Below are 14,689 nucleotides of genomic sequence, written 5' to 3'. Positions count from 1 at the left end.
TTATTTATTTTTATTTGTATTTTATTAGTATTTTCCTTAAACGTGTTAAATATATATTTTCTCATCTAAATGTCCACTGAGCTGTGAGCCAGGGGGCGGTAATGCGCCTTAACATTGGTTGCCAACCAAGAAGAAGAAGCTGTGAGCCAGGAGGGAGGGGGTGAGTGAGTGAGTGAGTGAGTGATTCGTTCGCTCTATGATTCAGCACAGGAAGGGAGGGGGTGAGTAGCTCAAATGTGCTGTTAGCATGTTAGCAGAGCGATGCTACTGTGAACCTAGGAGCTATTTTCTTGATGTGAGCTTCTACTCAGGGCTTTTTCTTCCAGTTCAGAGCAGAAATTTTTTGTTAAGATACTGGATGTTGTGTTTTTCTCCACAGTTTTAATTATAAGCTAGATACATTGCTGCTAACAGCAACAGGGATGAGTCAGTGAGTCAGTTGGGCTTGTGAATCATGATTCATGAGTCAGTAAAGTGATTCTCGAGTATTGAACGATTCGTTCATGATTTGCGCATCACTACACCTTAGCCCTAAAGGGTAGTATGCAAGTGGGATGGGGAAGGGGGGGGCGTATAATTAACATTATAAGAGCCTTTTTGTTTTAGTTTTTGTTTAGTTTAGCTTAGCTTTTTTTCCCAGGGAGTCAAACTAATTTTTACATGGTGAGACAGAGAGATTTGATTTAAAGTGGACTCAAGCATCTGAAGGGCTCTCAGACTGTCAGGAAGAAGGTTTTGTGGTCTGATTCTTTTTGGTAGTAACTGTTAAAGAATAAATATATGTTCTTAGTGCTTATTTTCTGATTATATTGTTTTATATATTTTAATAATAAAGGCTTGTATAAAGCAAGGCCATCTGTGAGAGAGTACTAGGTCAGAGGGTTACTCGCCTTAGCAACAGAGGTTTAAGTTAGTGGAAGTTTAAAAAACAGGAAGTTTAGTGCAGAGCTGCAGAGGCATATTAATAATATACAGGAAACCAGTATAGGGAGAAAAAGCAGAACTAATTAACACACACACACACACATCAACTCAGGCCAGAAGAAATTGTTTTTATGGAAACTATGTGTGATGTGTAAAGGACCAAACTAACACCTATACGATACACATTTTTGGTTTCTAATGCTAGAGATTTTGCAACTGGCTTTGGGCTGTGCAGGTCTCTCTCTTCCGGAAGATGATTGAATAAAGAATTATAAATGTTTTGACCACTCCTGAGTCGGGTTTTTTTCTGCCAGAAAAGAATGAAAAAGAATCAGATTTAATAGTATAGTAATAGTATAGATTGTGTGGTCTGATTCTTTTTGGTAGGAACCAAAAACAAAACAAGAGATTGTGGATCCAAGCAGCAAAAACGAGCTTTGTCTGACGGGTGGGTGGCTTCTCCCTGACATAGGGTAGAGTGCTCAGTCATTTCAGTAGAACTGCTAATCCTCTTCAGTGAAAGGAGGCAGTAAAGTTGTTTCAGGATTCTGGTAAGGATGCCACCTAGGCAACTTCTGGGTGAGGTGAAGGATGCCCTAGAACAGAGTCAGAACACACTGCAGAGATTATATTTTTGAGCAGGCCTGGGAATGCCACAATTTTCCCTTGGAGGAGGTGTCTGAGGAGAGCAAGGCCTGGGTTTCTCTGTTCAGGCTGGATGTGGCAGGATGAATGTTATCCTTTGGTTCAACCCACTTTCAGCCCTGCGCATTAGGGGGCGCTAGTATAAATAGTGGCCATGTGAGCATACCTGGATCGCTTACCTGTGATCTCCTCTTTGGTCACCTGACTTCCCCTTGGTGTTGCAGAGATCATTCTAAAGCCTCCATCTCGGCTGCCTCCTATGAGCCCCTGCTCATGTTTCATGACGCGGGGTTACTCGGTACGTAATTCAATTTCGTCTCGATCCTTGCCTTTTATTGTTTGTTTTATAGTAATTATTTATTATGCTTTGCAGGAAGTGTGGGCCTTGGTTTTACGCAACGCCACACTAACTGAGGTGCTGCTGCTTTGCTTTGCTTAGCTTTTACCGTCTGTTCCCGTTGCGAAGTTTCTTTTCCTGCTGCTGTCCGCTTTTTAACGTGGACGTCGGCGTGGACAGCGGCCATATGCACGCCGGTTATGGGAGTCAGCTGGCGTACATATTGATGAGCGTATGATTAATTTATAGTCGGGCAGACGGCTAGTTGGAGTAATACGGCGATTCCGTTTGCTCCAGATTTTAAAGTTTTATCCAGATTGTATGTTGTTTTTCTGTTTTGATTTGTAGTTTGGATTTTTGTTACATCACTGGTGGGAGGCCCTTTTTATAGCTGCAGATCACCAGTGTGGTCCTGCAGTAGGGTTATCCCCCAGCGCTACATTAGTTTTGTTGTAATCTATTAAAATTTTCTTTGTTTCTTTTATTCAGATGCGGAGTGCCGACGTGGAGGAGACCAGGGTGCCTTGGTGGTGGGATCCTTTGAGTGTACACACCTGCCTTGTTTAGTTTATTAGTGTGAGTGTGTGATTTTTGTGTTGCACTTGTGTCTTGGTGTGTTTTCTTTTTTTGAGTTTGTGCGTGGCGTCCCTGCCGCTCCACTGGTAAGCCTCAGCTCTGAATATATTTTTAAGCATGTTTGTACATGGATTTTTACGACTGTGTTTTTATACGGTGTTTTAAATAATTGTTAATAAATTGTCAATTTGTCTTAACATTGAACCTCGTCTCTGTACTGAGTATAACAAACCTAACTGCCTTCGTGGTGATTAGTGTTACTTATTATTCTCTGGGTGAAATTCCCAGAGTGGCGTTGTCTTTTAAAACTGTGAAGAGTATTTACTTTATTCTCACCTCGTGCTGCCACATATACATATACAGCTGGGATGGTGGGAAGGTATTAATAAGGCCAAGGTCTGTGGGAAACTGACAGGCAGGTCAACGAGGACAGACTCAGAGAGAGCATCTGTCATGGTCGGTGTGGCAGATGGATGATCTGATATCGTCGTGTTGGTGTTGTTCCCACATCATCATGAAAATGTTGTTCCAGGTTCAACGTTGCAAGTGACCAATCACATTTTTGTGACGTTATTCTTTTGCGCGCCAAGCCATTCGGGCATTTATGAAATTTCAATGTTGCAAGGACAATATCAATTCTGCTTACCGTTTATTAAAGGGTTAGGGTTAGGGTTAGGGTCCGTTGATCGGCGGACAGAGGCGGTTTCTCGCAGCTTAAGTACAGCTTTTTGTTTTACGGCGGTTATTCCCGAAGTCGCAAAAGTATGACGTCACGACATTCTGATTGGTCACTTGCAATGTTGATCCTGGAACAACATTTAGTATGATGATCTGGGAACAACACCAACACGAGGATATCAGATCGTCCGTGGAAGACTGTGGGTGTGTAGGAAAGGAGGACCCAAGTTGCAGGACTTCTGCGAAGCAAACAGTGCATTTATTTACAGTGGAGTAAATAGTACACAATAAATTCCCCGTGCGTCTCCAACTCCCATGCCATGTCTCCTTCTCAGTGCCCGTGCTCCGTGTCTCCGCTCCCGTGATACTTGTGCTCGCTGCTCTCCTGCTGGAAAACCACAAAGGCAGGCGTTAACCCTAACCTAACTCAATAGCGATTGACTTAGCATGCACTGACTTTGCTGGAAACACTGACGGGTAGTGCATTCATCAGTTTTCTACACCCCAGTTCACCCATTTAGCCTCTTTACCCTTCTTTTTCGAATTTCCCTTTGTTCCTAATTTAAATATTCCCATGCCTTCTTTTTCCAATTCCTCCTGTTCTTCTTTAAATCTTCTTTAATTTTTGTGCAATTGTCATAATAATTTTACTTAATGATATTCTTTTCCCCTCGGCATTTTCAGCATTTCTTTTCCTTCCCTTTTTGCCTCTTCACCATTTGTTTTAGGCACTTTTCTCCATGCAGTCACACATCACAAATGGAGAAGTTAGTGTGCTTTTTAGTTGTGCTTTTTAGCAAATGTCTCTTGCTCTGTGCTACTCTAGGATGGTTTGAGGGTCCTCAGTTCTCAAGTTCAGCCTAGGCTGCTGGTCCGCTGCTGCGTCCAGCCATCGTTGGGGGGACCAACCCTAGGACAAAACTCGGCCTGTTAGACATCAACCTGCAGTTGTTAACAAAAGTCTCTCGCTCTAGTGCCCAAACACTGGAAGAATTTCGCATGAGTGTTGTTCAACTTAGCGAACAGATAATTTAGTATTCATCCAATATGCACACTTTGATGTAACAGGTGGTGCTTACCTTTAAATTCTGTTGGACCGGTCCTCTGTTCGCCTCGTTTCACGACCCCACGATTGGGACGAATTCGTGTCACACACAGTTTTGAATCCCGGGTTTCGGCACCAAATATCAAATCTGGTTCTTTTATCCTCAGGCTTGTCAGAGAAGACGCGAACTCAGTGTGTTCAAAATCTATTCCATCACTTTATTCAATAAAAACTTTCTAGAAAGGAGATATGCACAGCGCGAAGCCTCCTGCAAAATCTGAAATATTACCTACAAGATGCTTGATTTAAACAACCCCACTCCTCACGTCTGGCTTCCAAGACCCGAAGGTTGTCTCCTGTTGTTATCATCTACCACCACAAACATGAGCTACATTCTCTGAAAAGTCTGCACTAAAAATCCTGTTTGTTCCAGTTTCTTGTCGCCAAGCAGTCTAATGAGCTAAAGCACAGTGTATAAACCCTCAACGCTGGCCTTTAATATTACCCATTAATATTACTTGAATGTATACTTTAATAGATGCTTTAATAAATTCTTAGCAAAAAGGCACTTGGATTATATTTTATAACACCATCGTGAATACTTCAAAGAGCTTCTTCACTTTTATAATGAGTCAGTGACAGAGGCAAGATTCTCTTATTTCAATAATATCCTAAATTGTCAAAAGTATTGTGTCTCCTCCACCTCATCATGCTGTGTTACTCTCTGATGATGAGTGTAATACATTTCTCAAACCATTTTTACACAAGTTGATTGACTTGAGATCCCAAATCTCCTCCAGTGGCTCCCCTTATGGAGGTGATGATCGTCAGTGTCCTGGGTCATTTACTTTGTCTGGAATTACACTTTCTGCTTTCTGGTTCTGGTGGCTGTAGCTCAAGAGGTGGAGCAGGTCATCTACTGACTGTAGGTTGCTGGTTTGATCCATGGCTCCCTCTAGTCTGCATGGGCAAGATTTTAACCCTAATTTGCTCCAACTTGTGTGTATGTGACAGTGACATGTTTTATTGAGTGCTCTGAGTTCTCTGTGAGAGTAGAAAAGCTCTCTGTAAGTATCAGTCCATTTACAGTAATGGGTAAAATGAAGCCCTCATAATGCTCCTTAGATATATTATCTCCTTCTGTCCTGTCTGGGATTCTCACCAGCGTTGCTCCTTTATTGCTGTCTGTCATTAACATTTCACTGAGCCAGGTTGTGCTCCATCCTATTTTAAACATGCTGAGTTCACTCCTCTGTTGAAACACTGGAGTCTTGATGTCAGCTCTGCTGGTGATTATCAGCCTGTTTCAAAATTGTCATTTGTAAGAAAATTATTAGAAACAATGTTAGAAAATGAGTTCAGGTCTTTACTATGCAAATGACAGATTTGTGACCTGTTTCACTCTGGCTTTAAAGCAGCATCCATTGAGACTGCTCTCTTGAAGGTCTGTAATGATCTTTTAATGGTTTCTAATGCAGGGATTTTTTCTGTAATCATTTCCTGTAATATTGACCATAAACCCCTACTTAATAGACTTCAGGTTTTGGCTGGTGTATCTGGCTCTGTGTTTTAATGGCTTTTACTTATTTCATAGGACTCTGTTAATAGAAACAAGTTCACCTCTAACATTGCCTCCCTAACCTGCAGGGTTCAAGAGGGTTTAGTTTGTGTCCATTGTTATTTTCTTTTTGCATGCTTCCTTTAGATGGCATTATTCAGTCTTTTAATAACATTTCTTATCATTTCTATGCCAACAACATTCAGCCTCATCAGCTCAGTAGGCTATCCACCCTAGTGCACTGCGTAAATCAGGGGACTGATTCCCTCTGTAGCAAACACTTTGTCTTAAACACCAACAAGACTGAGACCTTGATCACAGCTCCTCCTGAACAACAATATAAAATTGTTTCTTGCTTCTGTTTGTTCAACTGTTGAGTCCATCCATCCATCCATCTTCATCCGCTTTATCCGGGGCCGGGTCGCGGGGGCAGCAGCCTAAGCAAAGAGGCCCAGACCTCCCTCTCCCCAGCCACCTCCTCCAGCTCATCCGGGGGAACACCAAGGCGTTCCCAGGCCAGCCGAGAGATATAATCTCTCCAGCGTGTCCTGGGTCTGCCCCGGGGCCTCCTCCCGGTGGGACATGCCTGGAACACCTCACCCAGGAGGCGCCCAGGGGGCATCCTTACCAGATGCCCAAACCACCTCAGCTGGCTCCTTTCGATGTGGAGCAGCAGCGGCTCTACTCTGAGCCCCTCCCGGATGGCCGAACTTCTCACCCTATCTCTAAGGGAGATGCCAGCCACCCTTCGGAGGAAGCTCATTTCCGCCGCTTGTATCCGCGATCTCGTCCTTTCGGTCACTACCCACAGCTCGTGGCCATAAGTGAGGGTAGGGACGTAGATCGACCGGTAAATTGAGAGCTTCGCTTTTACACTCAGCTCCCTCTTCACCATGACGGACCGGTGCAGCGTCTGCATTACTGCAGCTGCAGCCCCAATCCGTCTGTCGATCTCCGGCTCCCTTCTCCCATCACTCACGAACAAGACCCCGAGATACTTGAACTCCTCCACTTGGGGCAGGACCTCATCCCCGACCCGGAGTGGGCACTCCACCCTTTTCCGGCTGAGAACCATGGCCTCAGATTTGGAGGTGCTGATCCTCATTCCCGCTGCTTCACACTCGGCTGCGAACCGCTCCAGTGCGAGCTGGAGGCCCTCACCCGATGAAGCCAACAGAACCACATCATCCGCAAAGATCAGAGATGAGATCCTGAGGCCACCAAAGCGAAAGCCCTCCGCCACTTGGCTGCGCCTAGAAATCCTGTCCATAAAAATTATGAACAGAACCGGTGACAAAGGGCAGCCCTGGCGGAGCCCATCACCCACCGGGAACGAGTCCGACTTATTGCCGGCAATGCGAACCAAGCTCTTGCAACGGTTGTATAGGGATCGAATGGCCCGTAGCAATGGGCCAGACACCCCATACTCCCGCAACACCTCCCACAGGACACCCCGAGGGACACGGTCGAATGCCTTCTCCAAGTCCACAAAACACATGTAGACTGGTTGGGCAAACTCCCATGCACCCTCAAGTATCCTCGAGAGGATGAAGAGCTGGTCCAGTGTTCCGCGACCAGGACGAAAACCGCATTGTTCCTCCTGCATCAGAGGCTCGACTAGCGGACGAACTCTCCTTTCCAGCACCCTGGCATAGACTTTCCCGGGGAGGCTGAGGAGTGTGATCCCCCTGTAGTTGGAACACACCCTCCGGTCCCCCTTCTTAAAGATGGGGACCACCACCCCGGTCTGCCAATCCACGGGTACTGCCCCTGATCTCCACGCAACATTGCAGAGGCGTGTCAGCCAGGACAGCCCTACAACGTCCAGAGCCTTCAGGAACTCGGGGCGGACCTCATCAACACCAGGGGCTCTGCCACCAAGGAGTTGTTTAACTGCCTCAGTGACCTCGCCCCCAGAAATTGGCGGGTCATTCCCCTCATCCCCAGACTCTGCTTCCTCCTTGGAAGACGCGTCAGTGGGATTGAGGAGGTCCTCGAAGTATTCCTTCCACCGCCTGACAATTTTCTCAGTCGACGTCAGCAGCGCTCCGCCAGCACTATACACAGTGCAGGTAGAGCACCGCTTTCCCCTCCTGAGACGCCTGACGGTTTGCCAGAACCTCTTCGAGGCAGTCCGAAAGTCTTTTTCCATGGCCTCTCCAAACTCCTCCCACACCCGAGTTTTTGCTTCAGCCACTGCCCGAGCCGCATTCCGCTTGGCCTGTCGATACCTGTCGGCTGCCTCCGGAGTCCCACAGGCTAACCAAGCCCGATAGGACTCCTTCTTCAGCCTGGTGGCTCCCTTCACCTCTGGTGTCCACCATTTGGTTCGGGGATTACCACCACGGCAGGCACCAACCACCTTGCGGCCGCAGCTCAATGCAGCAGCTTCGGCAATGGAGGCGCTGAACATGGTCCATTCGGACTCGATGTCCCCCGCCTCCCTCGGAATGCTGTTGAAGCTCTGCCGGAGGTGTGCGTTGAAGATCTCGCGGACTGGGGCCTCTGCTAGTCGTTCCCAGCACACCCTCACTACGCGTTTAGGTGCACCAGGTCTGTCCAGCGTCCTCCCCCGCCACCTGATCCAACTCACCACCAGGTGGTGATCAGTTGACAGCTCAGCCCCTCTCTTTACCCGAGTGTCCAGAACATATGGTCGCAGGTCTGGTGATACGATTACAAAATCGATCATCGACCTACGGCCTAGAGCGTCCTGGTGCCACGTGCACTTATGGACACTCTTATGTTCGAACAAGGTGTTCGTTATGGCCAAACTGTGATTAGCACAGAAGTCCAATAACAAAGCACCGCTCGGGTTCAGATCAGGGAGGCCGTTCCTCCCAAACACGCCCCTCCAGGTCTCGCTGTCGTTACCCACGTGAGCATTGAAGTCTCCCAGCAGGACAACAGAGTCTCCAGGTGGAGCACCTTCCAGCACCCCCCCCAGGGACTCTAAGAAGGCTGGGTACTCCGAACTGCCACTCGGCGCATAAGCGCAGATGACAGTCAGGACCCGTTCCCCGACCCTAAGGCGCAGGGAACAAACCCTCTCGTCCACCGGGAAAAACCCCAACGTACCGGCAGCAAGCCGAGGGGATATTAGAATACCCACCCCAGCCCGCCGCCTCTCACCAGGGGCAACTCCAGACTGAGACAGAGTCCAGCCCCTCTCCAGGAGACTGGTTCCAGAGCCCAAGCCGTGCGTAGAGGTGAGCCCGACTATATCTAGCCGGTACCTCTCAACCTCACGCACTAACTCAGGCTCCTTCCCCACCAGAGAGGTGACATTCCATGTCCCTATTGCCAGTCTTGGCAGCCGGGGGTCAGTCCGCCAGGGCCTCCGCTCCTGGCCGCCACCCGGCACACAATGCACCCGACCCCTATGGCGCCTCCTGCGGGTGGTGGGCCTGCGGGAGGATGGGCCCATGTCTCCTCTTCGGGCTGTGCCCGGCCGGGCCCCATGGACTAAGGCCCGGCCACCAGACGCTCGCCCTCGGGCACCCTCCCCGGGCCTGGCTCCAGGGCGGGGCCCCGGTAACCCTATCCCGGGCAGGGTAAACTGTTCCCTCTGTGTTTTTTTCATAGGGGTCTTCTGAATCGCTCTTTGTCTGGTCCCTCACCCAGGACCAATTTGCCATGGGAGACCCTACCAGGGGGCAAAAGCCCCCAGACAACATAGCCCCTGGGATCCCTGGGACACACAAACCCCTCCACCACGATAAGGTTGCGATTCACGGAGGAGACTGTTGAGTCCAACATTCAAAATCTTGGTGGAATATTTGATTCTTCTCTAGGCTTCAACTCACATATAAAATCTGTCTCGTTCCTGTTTCTTTCATTTAAGGAACATTTCTAAACTGTGACATATGGTCTCCTTGGCTGAACTGGAAAAAACTGTTCATACATTTGTGTGATCGTGTTTAGATTATTGTAATGTCCTGTTTACCAGCCTGGACAAATCACGTCGTTCTCACCTCCAAGCGAGCTCACATTACTGCTATTTAATTTTCTTTATATTGGCTCCCAATAAATTTCAGGATTTGTTTCAAAATTCTTGTTTTAACACACAGAACACTAAATGATCACGTCCTAGATTATTTTTCTCAGCTTCTTACAAAATAAACTGCTGCTCGTTGTCTCCGTTCAGACTCATGATGTGTTAGTTGTTCCCTGTACACGACTAAAGACTAAGTGTGACAGACCCTTTCAGTCTGTGGCACCAAGGCTGTGGATCAGTCTGCCTCCAAAACTAAGTTTAGTCGACTCTGTGGATTCTTTAAAAAAGCTGTTCAAATGTTTCTGTTTTAACAGGCTTTCTAATGAGAAACATTTTAATGATTTATTATTTATTTATTTTAAAACTACCTGTTTATTTTACTGTCTTACTGAATCTTTATTTTCACCTAATGTTCATGTTTATTTGAGCCTTTTGTGTGAAGCGCTTTGTGACTGCTGTGAAAAGAGCTTAATAAATAAACTTTAATTACTTATCTCTGAAAATCAATCAATCAATAATCAATCAGTGAGTTTGTGCATTTGAGTTTGTGTATTTCAAAGATGGAGGCCACGCTGCTCTCAGAGGACTGTGTGTGTTTGTGGTAAACGTGTGAGCTGCTGCTGCTTCTTCCTCACATCTTTGATATGTTTCATATTTCCAGCTGATGCTGATCACCCTAACCTTAACATCACAGACCATCCTTTGGTTCTTCTTCTGTTCCTCTGAAACTTCCTGTGTGGTGCCTTTCAAATTAAAAGCCCTCCCTGACTGTAAAGACTGGACTGTGCTGCAGCTGGTGGAAACAGTGTGTAGGTGTGTTGTGTTTGATGGAGGACTGAAGTGTGTGTCCAGCTGAGCTCTCTGTGTGCTCATATATACAGATGCTGATGAACAAATGTTTGTGTTTGGACCCTGTTACTGATCAGGACCTGCTGTGTGTTTCCTGTCCACAGGTCTACAAAGAGTCGCACTTCCTGCTGTGGTTCAGATGTTCAGCGTGTTGCTTTGTTTTTCACATGTTGGCTCCACGGTCTCTGCTGCTGTGGGCTGATGTCATGCAGCAATACAGCTGCTCAACATCTGGCCTTGTTTTCATCAGCAGATATTTGACTTTTAGATCACATGATATTTGCATCCAACCTTCAAACACGTGTGGAGAATTCATTATTTCTTTGAAAGGTTTTTAGTAAATAACAGAAAAAAGAAAGTAAGAGAAACTTTTATTCTGTAAAACAGTAAAAATTCCACACACATGTAACTCACCACTGTGTGAACATCACAGGGGAGAAATCGTTTCTCTGAGTCAGAGATGAGTGTCAGTAACACAAAAGTAACACTCAGTGTCATGCAGTGACTTTTACACAACCAGATCAGATGAACCAACTCACACTAAAACATGCATTTTGCTGCACTCTTTACACTTATTTCTTTTCTTTCTGCTCTTTTATATATTTTGTAAAACCACAAAAAATATTTTATATCAGCAGCAATTTTTCTCAAACTGCTGCATCACAGCTTTCATGCTCTGACCTGCATGTGAAATAAGATAAAAGCTCTTTATCAGTAACTTTTACAACTTCTGGCAGGTTAATGTCTGTAACTAAGTGAATCCACCTTAACACCACCTGTGTGTGTGTGACTGCATTACACTCCCACTGCTGGGAACTTGAACAAGAACCAGAACAAAGTCTAAAATAGAAGCTGACAAACAGCTGCACCACCGAGTGACGGTGAAAAGACACAAAACCTGTTTTATAGCTTTTGAGCTGCAGGCAGGATTGAAACACACCTTAGTTAAAAGTCAAACAGCAACATTTTTCTCTTCCCCTCATGTCACTCAAATGTGACAAACCAGGAAACAGGAAGTTCTTCGTCCACAGTAAAGAGAGATGCACAGACGATCAGACTGAGCTCAGACCAAACTAGCAGCTTCCTCTGAGTGAGTCCAGCTACAGGAGAGAAAAGTGGAAAACTCCAACACTGCTGCTTCAAGCTGCTGACGCTCCACACACTGAATGTGAGTTTGAGCAAAAACACGACTCAAAGGAAGTTTCGGTGAAGGTGGTAGAGGAGGGAGGGGAGCCAGGACTGACTGTACTTCCTGTCTGCTGTTTTCAGCTTCACTCACAGACTCAATGGCTTCCAGATCAGAGGAGGATCTCTGCTGTCCGGTCTGTCAGGAGGTCTTCAGAGATCCTGTTCTTCTGTCATGTAGCCACAGCTTCTGTAAAGACTGTCTGAAGAGATGGTGGCGAGACAGACCAACACACGAGTGTCCAGTTTGTAAGAAAATATCAGTTTATGATCCACCTTTAAATCTGGTTTTAAAGAACCTGTGTGAGTCGTTCTTACAGGAGAGAGATCAGAGAGCTTCAGAGGCTCTCTGCAGTCTGCACTCTGAGAAACTCAAACTCTTCTGTCTGGACCATCAGCAGCCAGTGTGTGTCGTCTGCAGAGACTCAGAAAAACACACCAATCACAGATTCAGACCCATCGATGAAGCTGCACAACAACACAAGAAGGAACTTCAGGAAACTCTGGAGCCCTTAAAGAAGAAGTTAAAGATTTGTGAAGAAGTTCAAGTGAAGTTTGATCAAACAGCAGAACACATTAAGGTCCAGGCCCAACACACAGAGAGGCAGATTAAGGAGCAGTTTAAGAAGCTTCACCAGTTTCTAGCAGAGGAAGAGGAGGCCAGGCTGGCTGCACTGAGGGAGGAAGAGGAGCAGAAGAGTGGGATGATGAAGGAGAAGATGGAGGCTCTGAGCAGAGAGATAGCAGCTCTTTCAGACACAGTCAGAGCCACAGAGGAGGAGCTGAGAGCTGAAGACGTCTCATTCCTGCACAACTACAAGGCTGCAGTGGAAAGAGTCCAGCGCTGCCCCCTGCTGGATGATCCACAGCTGCCCTCAGGAGCTCTGATAGACCAGGCCAAACACCTGGGCAACTTGACCTTCAACATCTGGAACAACATGAAGGACATGGTCTCCTACACTCCTCTCATCCTGGACCCAAACACTGCTGATCCAAACCTCATCCTGTCTGAAGATCTGACCAGTGTGAGAGCAGGAGGAGAGAGGCAGCAGCTTCCTGATAATCCAGAGAGGTTTGATTTGTTCTGCTCTGTCCTGGGCTCTGAGGGCTTTAACTCAGGGACTCACAGCTGGGATGTTGAAGTTGGAGACAGTACACGGTGGGGACTGGGTGTGTTAGCAGAGTCTGTGCAGAGGAAGGGAGACATATGGTCTGGATTATGGATAATATGGTTTGATGAAGGTAAATACTCAGCATGGTCACCATCAGCAGAATCCGATCTCTCAGTAGAGAAGAAGCTCCAGAGGATCAGAGTGAATCTGGACTGGAACAGAGGAAAGCTGTCATTCTCTGATCCTGATACTAACACACACATACACACCTTCACACACACTTTCACTCACAGGATTTTTCCATACATTGGCACTGATGGTAAAGTGAAGGTGTGTCCGTTGAAGGTGTCAGTGTCAGTGCAGCAGATGAGTTGAGGATGATGATATTTCTAATGTTGTTTCCTGTCAGTGAATTGAAGCTGTTAAACTGCAGCTGTCCTCCTGCTGCCTCGTTGTTCCAAAGCTCTTTGTTTCTCTTTTAGTTCTCACTGTTTCTTTCTGTTTCTGCTGTCCACCTTTTCACATGGAAAATCATTTCACTGTTTCTCACTGAATGACTCCCCAAACTAGATTTGAAATTCTATCAAGTTTCTAATCATTACAAGTGATTCATGTTTCTATTTGATGTGTAAATGGAGATGATTTAGTTTGCTGGGATATGTACTTACATGTGTTGAATGGGAGGAGCAGTTTGTTGTTGTCTTCTTGTCTGTTTATGACAACAATAAATCTATTGTTGAAACAATGATTCATGTTTAACTCCATATATGAAATGTTTCTGATCTTTGAATTCTGTTTGATTAAAGACTTTCTTCATGACACAAATGAGATTTCAGTGTATTAATAGAACTAAATAAGCTCAGAGTTGAAAGGCTGGAGTATTATGTACGTGCTTCACTGTCAGTATCTTCAGGGGGATTCAAAGGGAAACATCAAACTGCTGTAATGAGATCAACTAGTTGGGCTGAACACACTTATCTGTAGTTTGTCTCCATCCAGGATCATCAGAACATAATGAACATGTGTGAAGAGCCAAAAAATGCTGCTGCCCTCTCAGCATGATGCCTTTGTTAACAGGAAAACAGGAAACATGAGACAACTTTCATAGACAGTAACCAACTGTGGCCACAAGATGGCAGCAGCTGATCTGAGATCCTTTATTGGACTGAACGACTCTGCTCTGTGACGTCATCAGAAAAACGGCCTTCACTTTGATAGATCTGATGTCACGTCTGCACTGCGATGATGAGAGCTGATAAACACATTGTTATTTATCCATGAAATCACCTCTGTCCTCTCAAGTGTCAACCCGTTCTCACTCCTGACGCGTAAAATACTGACAATTTGTCACGTCCCTTAACTTCTCATGCTGACGCTAAAGGTACCCTTCCATGTTTTTATGCGACGCTGTGGGTTGTCAATTCTTTCCAATATGAACCCGCGATCAGAGATGCTTCGAGCAGAGGCTCCAGCCATCCATTTTCTCCAATAATAACCCTTTCACGGCGAAACATGACGCCGTGAAGCACAATCTACCTGGAGAACCGGGGACCCTCTCCGCGAACGGTTTTTTCTCCCTAATTTAATGCTTTCTTTTAATGACATCGTTATAATTACTCAACAAAAACACATGAAAGTATCACTGATGATTCAACAATAAAATCGGTTCATGTTGTGGCCATCACACAGTGTTTTCCAAAGTGATTCACGATCTGAAAGTGCGCAGATTTAACGTACATAAACCTTTGTTAGGTTTATTATTTTCACTTCACACGTAAAACCC

The 14,689-nt window shown here is 46.0% G+C and overlaps 1 protein-coding gene across 1 annotated transcript; it reads left to right on the top strand.

Moving 5' to 3' along the window:
* Positions 1–11,650: 11,650 nt before the first annotated feature.
* On the top strand, positions 11,651–13,725 carry LOC148103228 (nuclear factor 7, brain-like). Its single transcript, XM_087831446.1, has 2 exons — positions 11,651–11,777; positions 11,879–13,725. The coding sequence occupies exon 2, from the start codon at positions 11,896–11,898 to the stop codon at positions 13,279–13,281; it is 1,386 nt and encodes a 461-aa protein (XP_087687572.1). The 5' UTR covers positions 11,651–11,777; positions 11,879–11,895; the 3' UTR covers positions 13,282–13,725.
* The last annotated feature ends 964 nt before the right edge of the window (positions 13,726–14,689 follow it).

The sequence above is a fragment of the Neolamprologus brichardi genome, chromosome 3 (assembly GCF_056152115.1).
Source record: "Neolamprologus brichardi isolate AB-2024 chromosome 3, ASM5615211v1, whole genome shotgun sequence".
Classification (NCBI taxonomy): domain Eukaryota; kingdom Metazoa; phylum Chordata; class Actinopteri; order Cichliformes; family Cichlidae; genus Neolamprologus; species Neolamprologus brichardi.
This window is presented reverse-complemented; position numbering and strand designations above follow the sequence as displayed.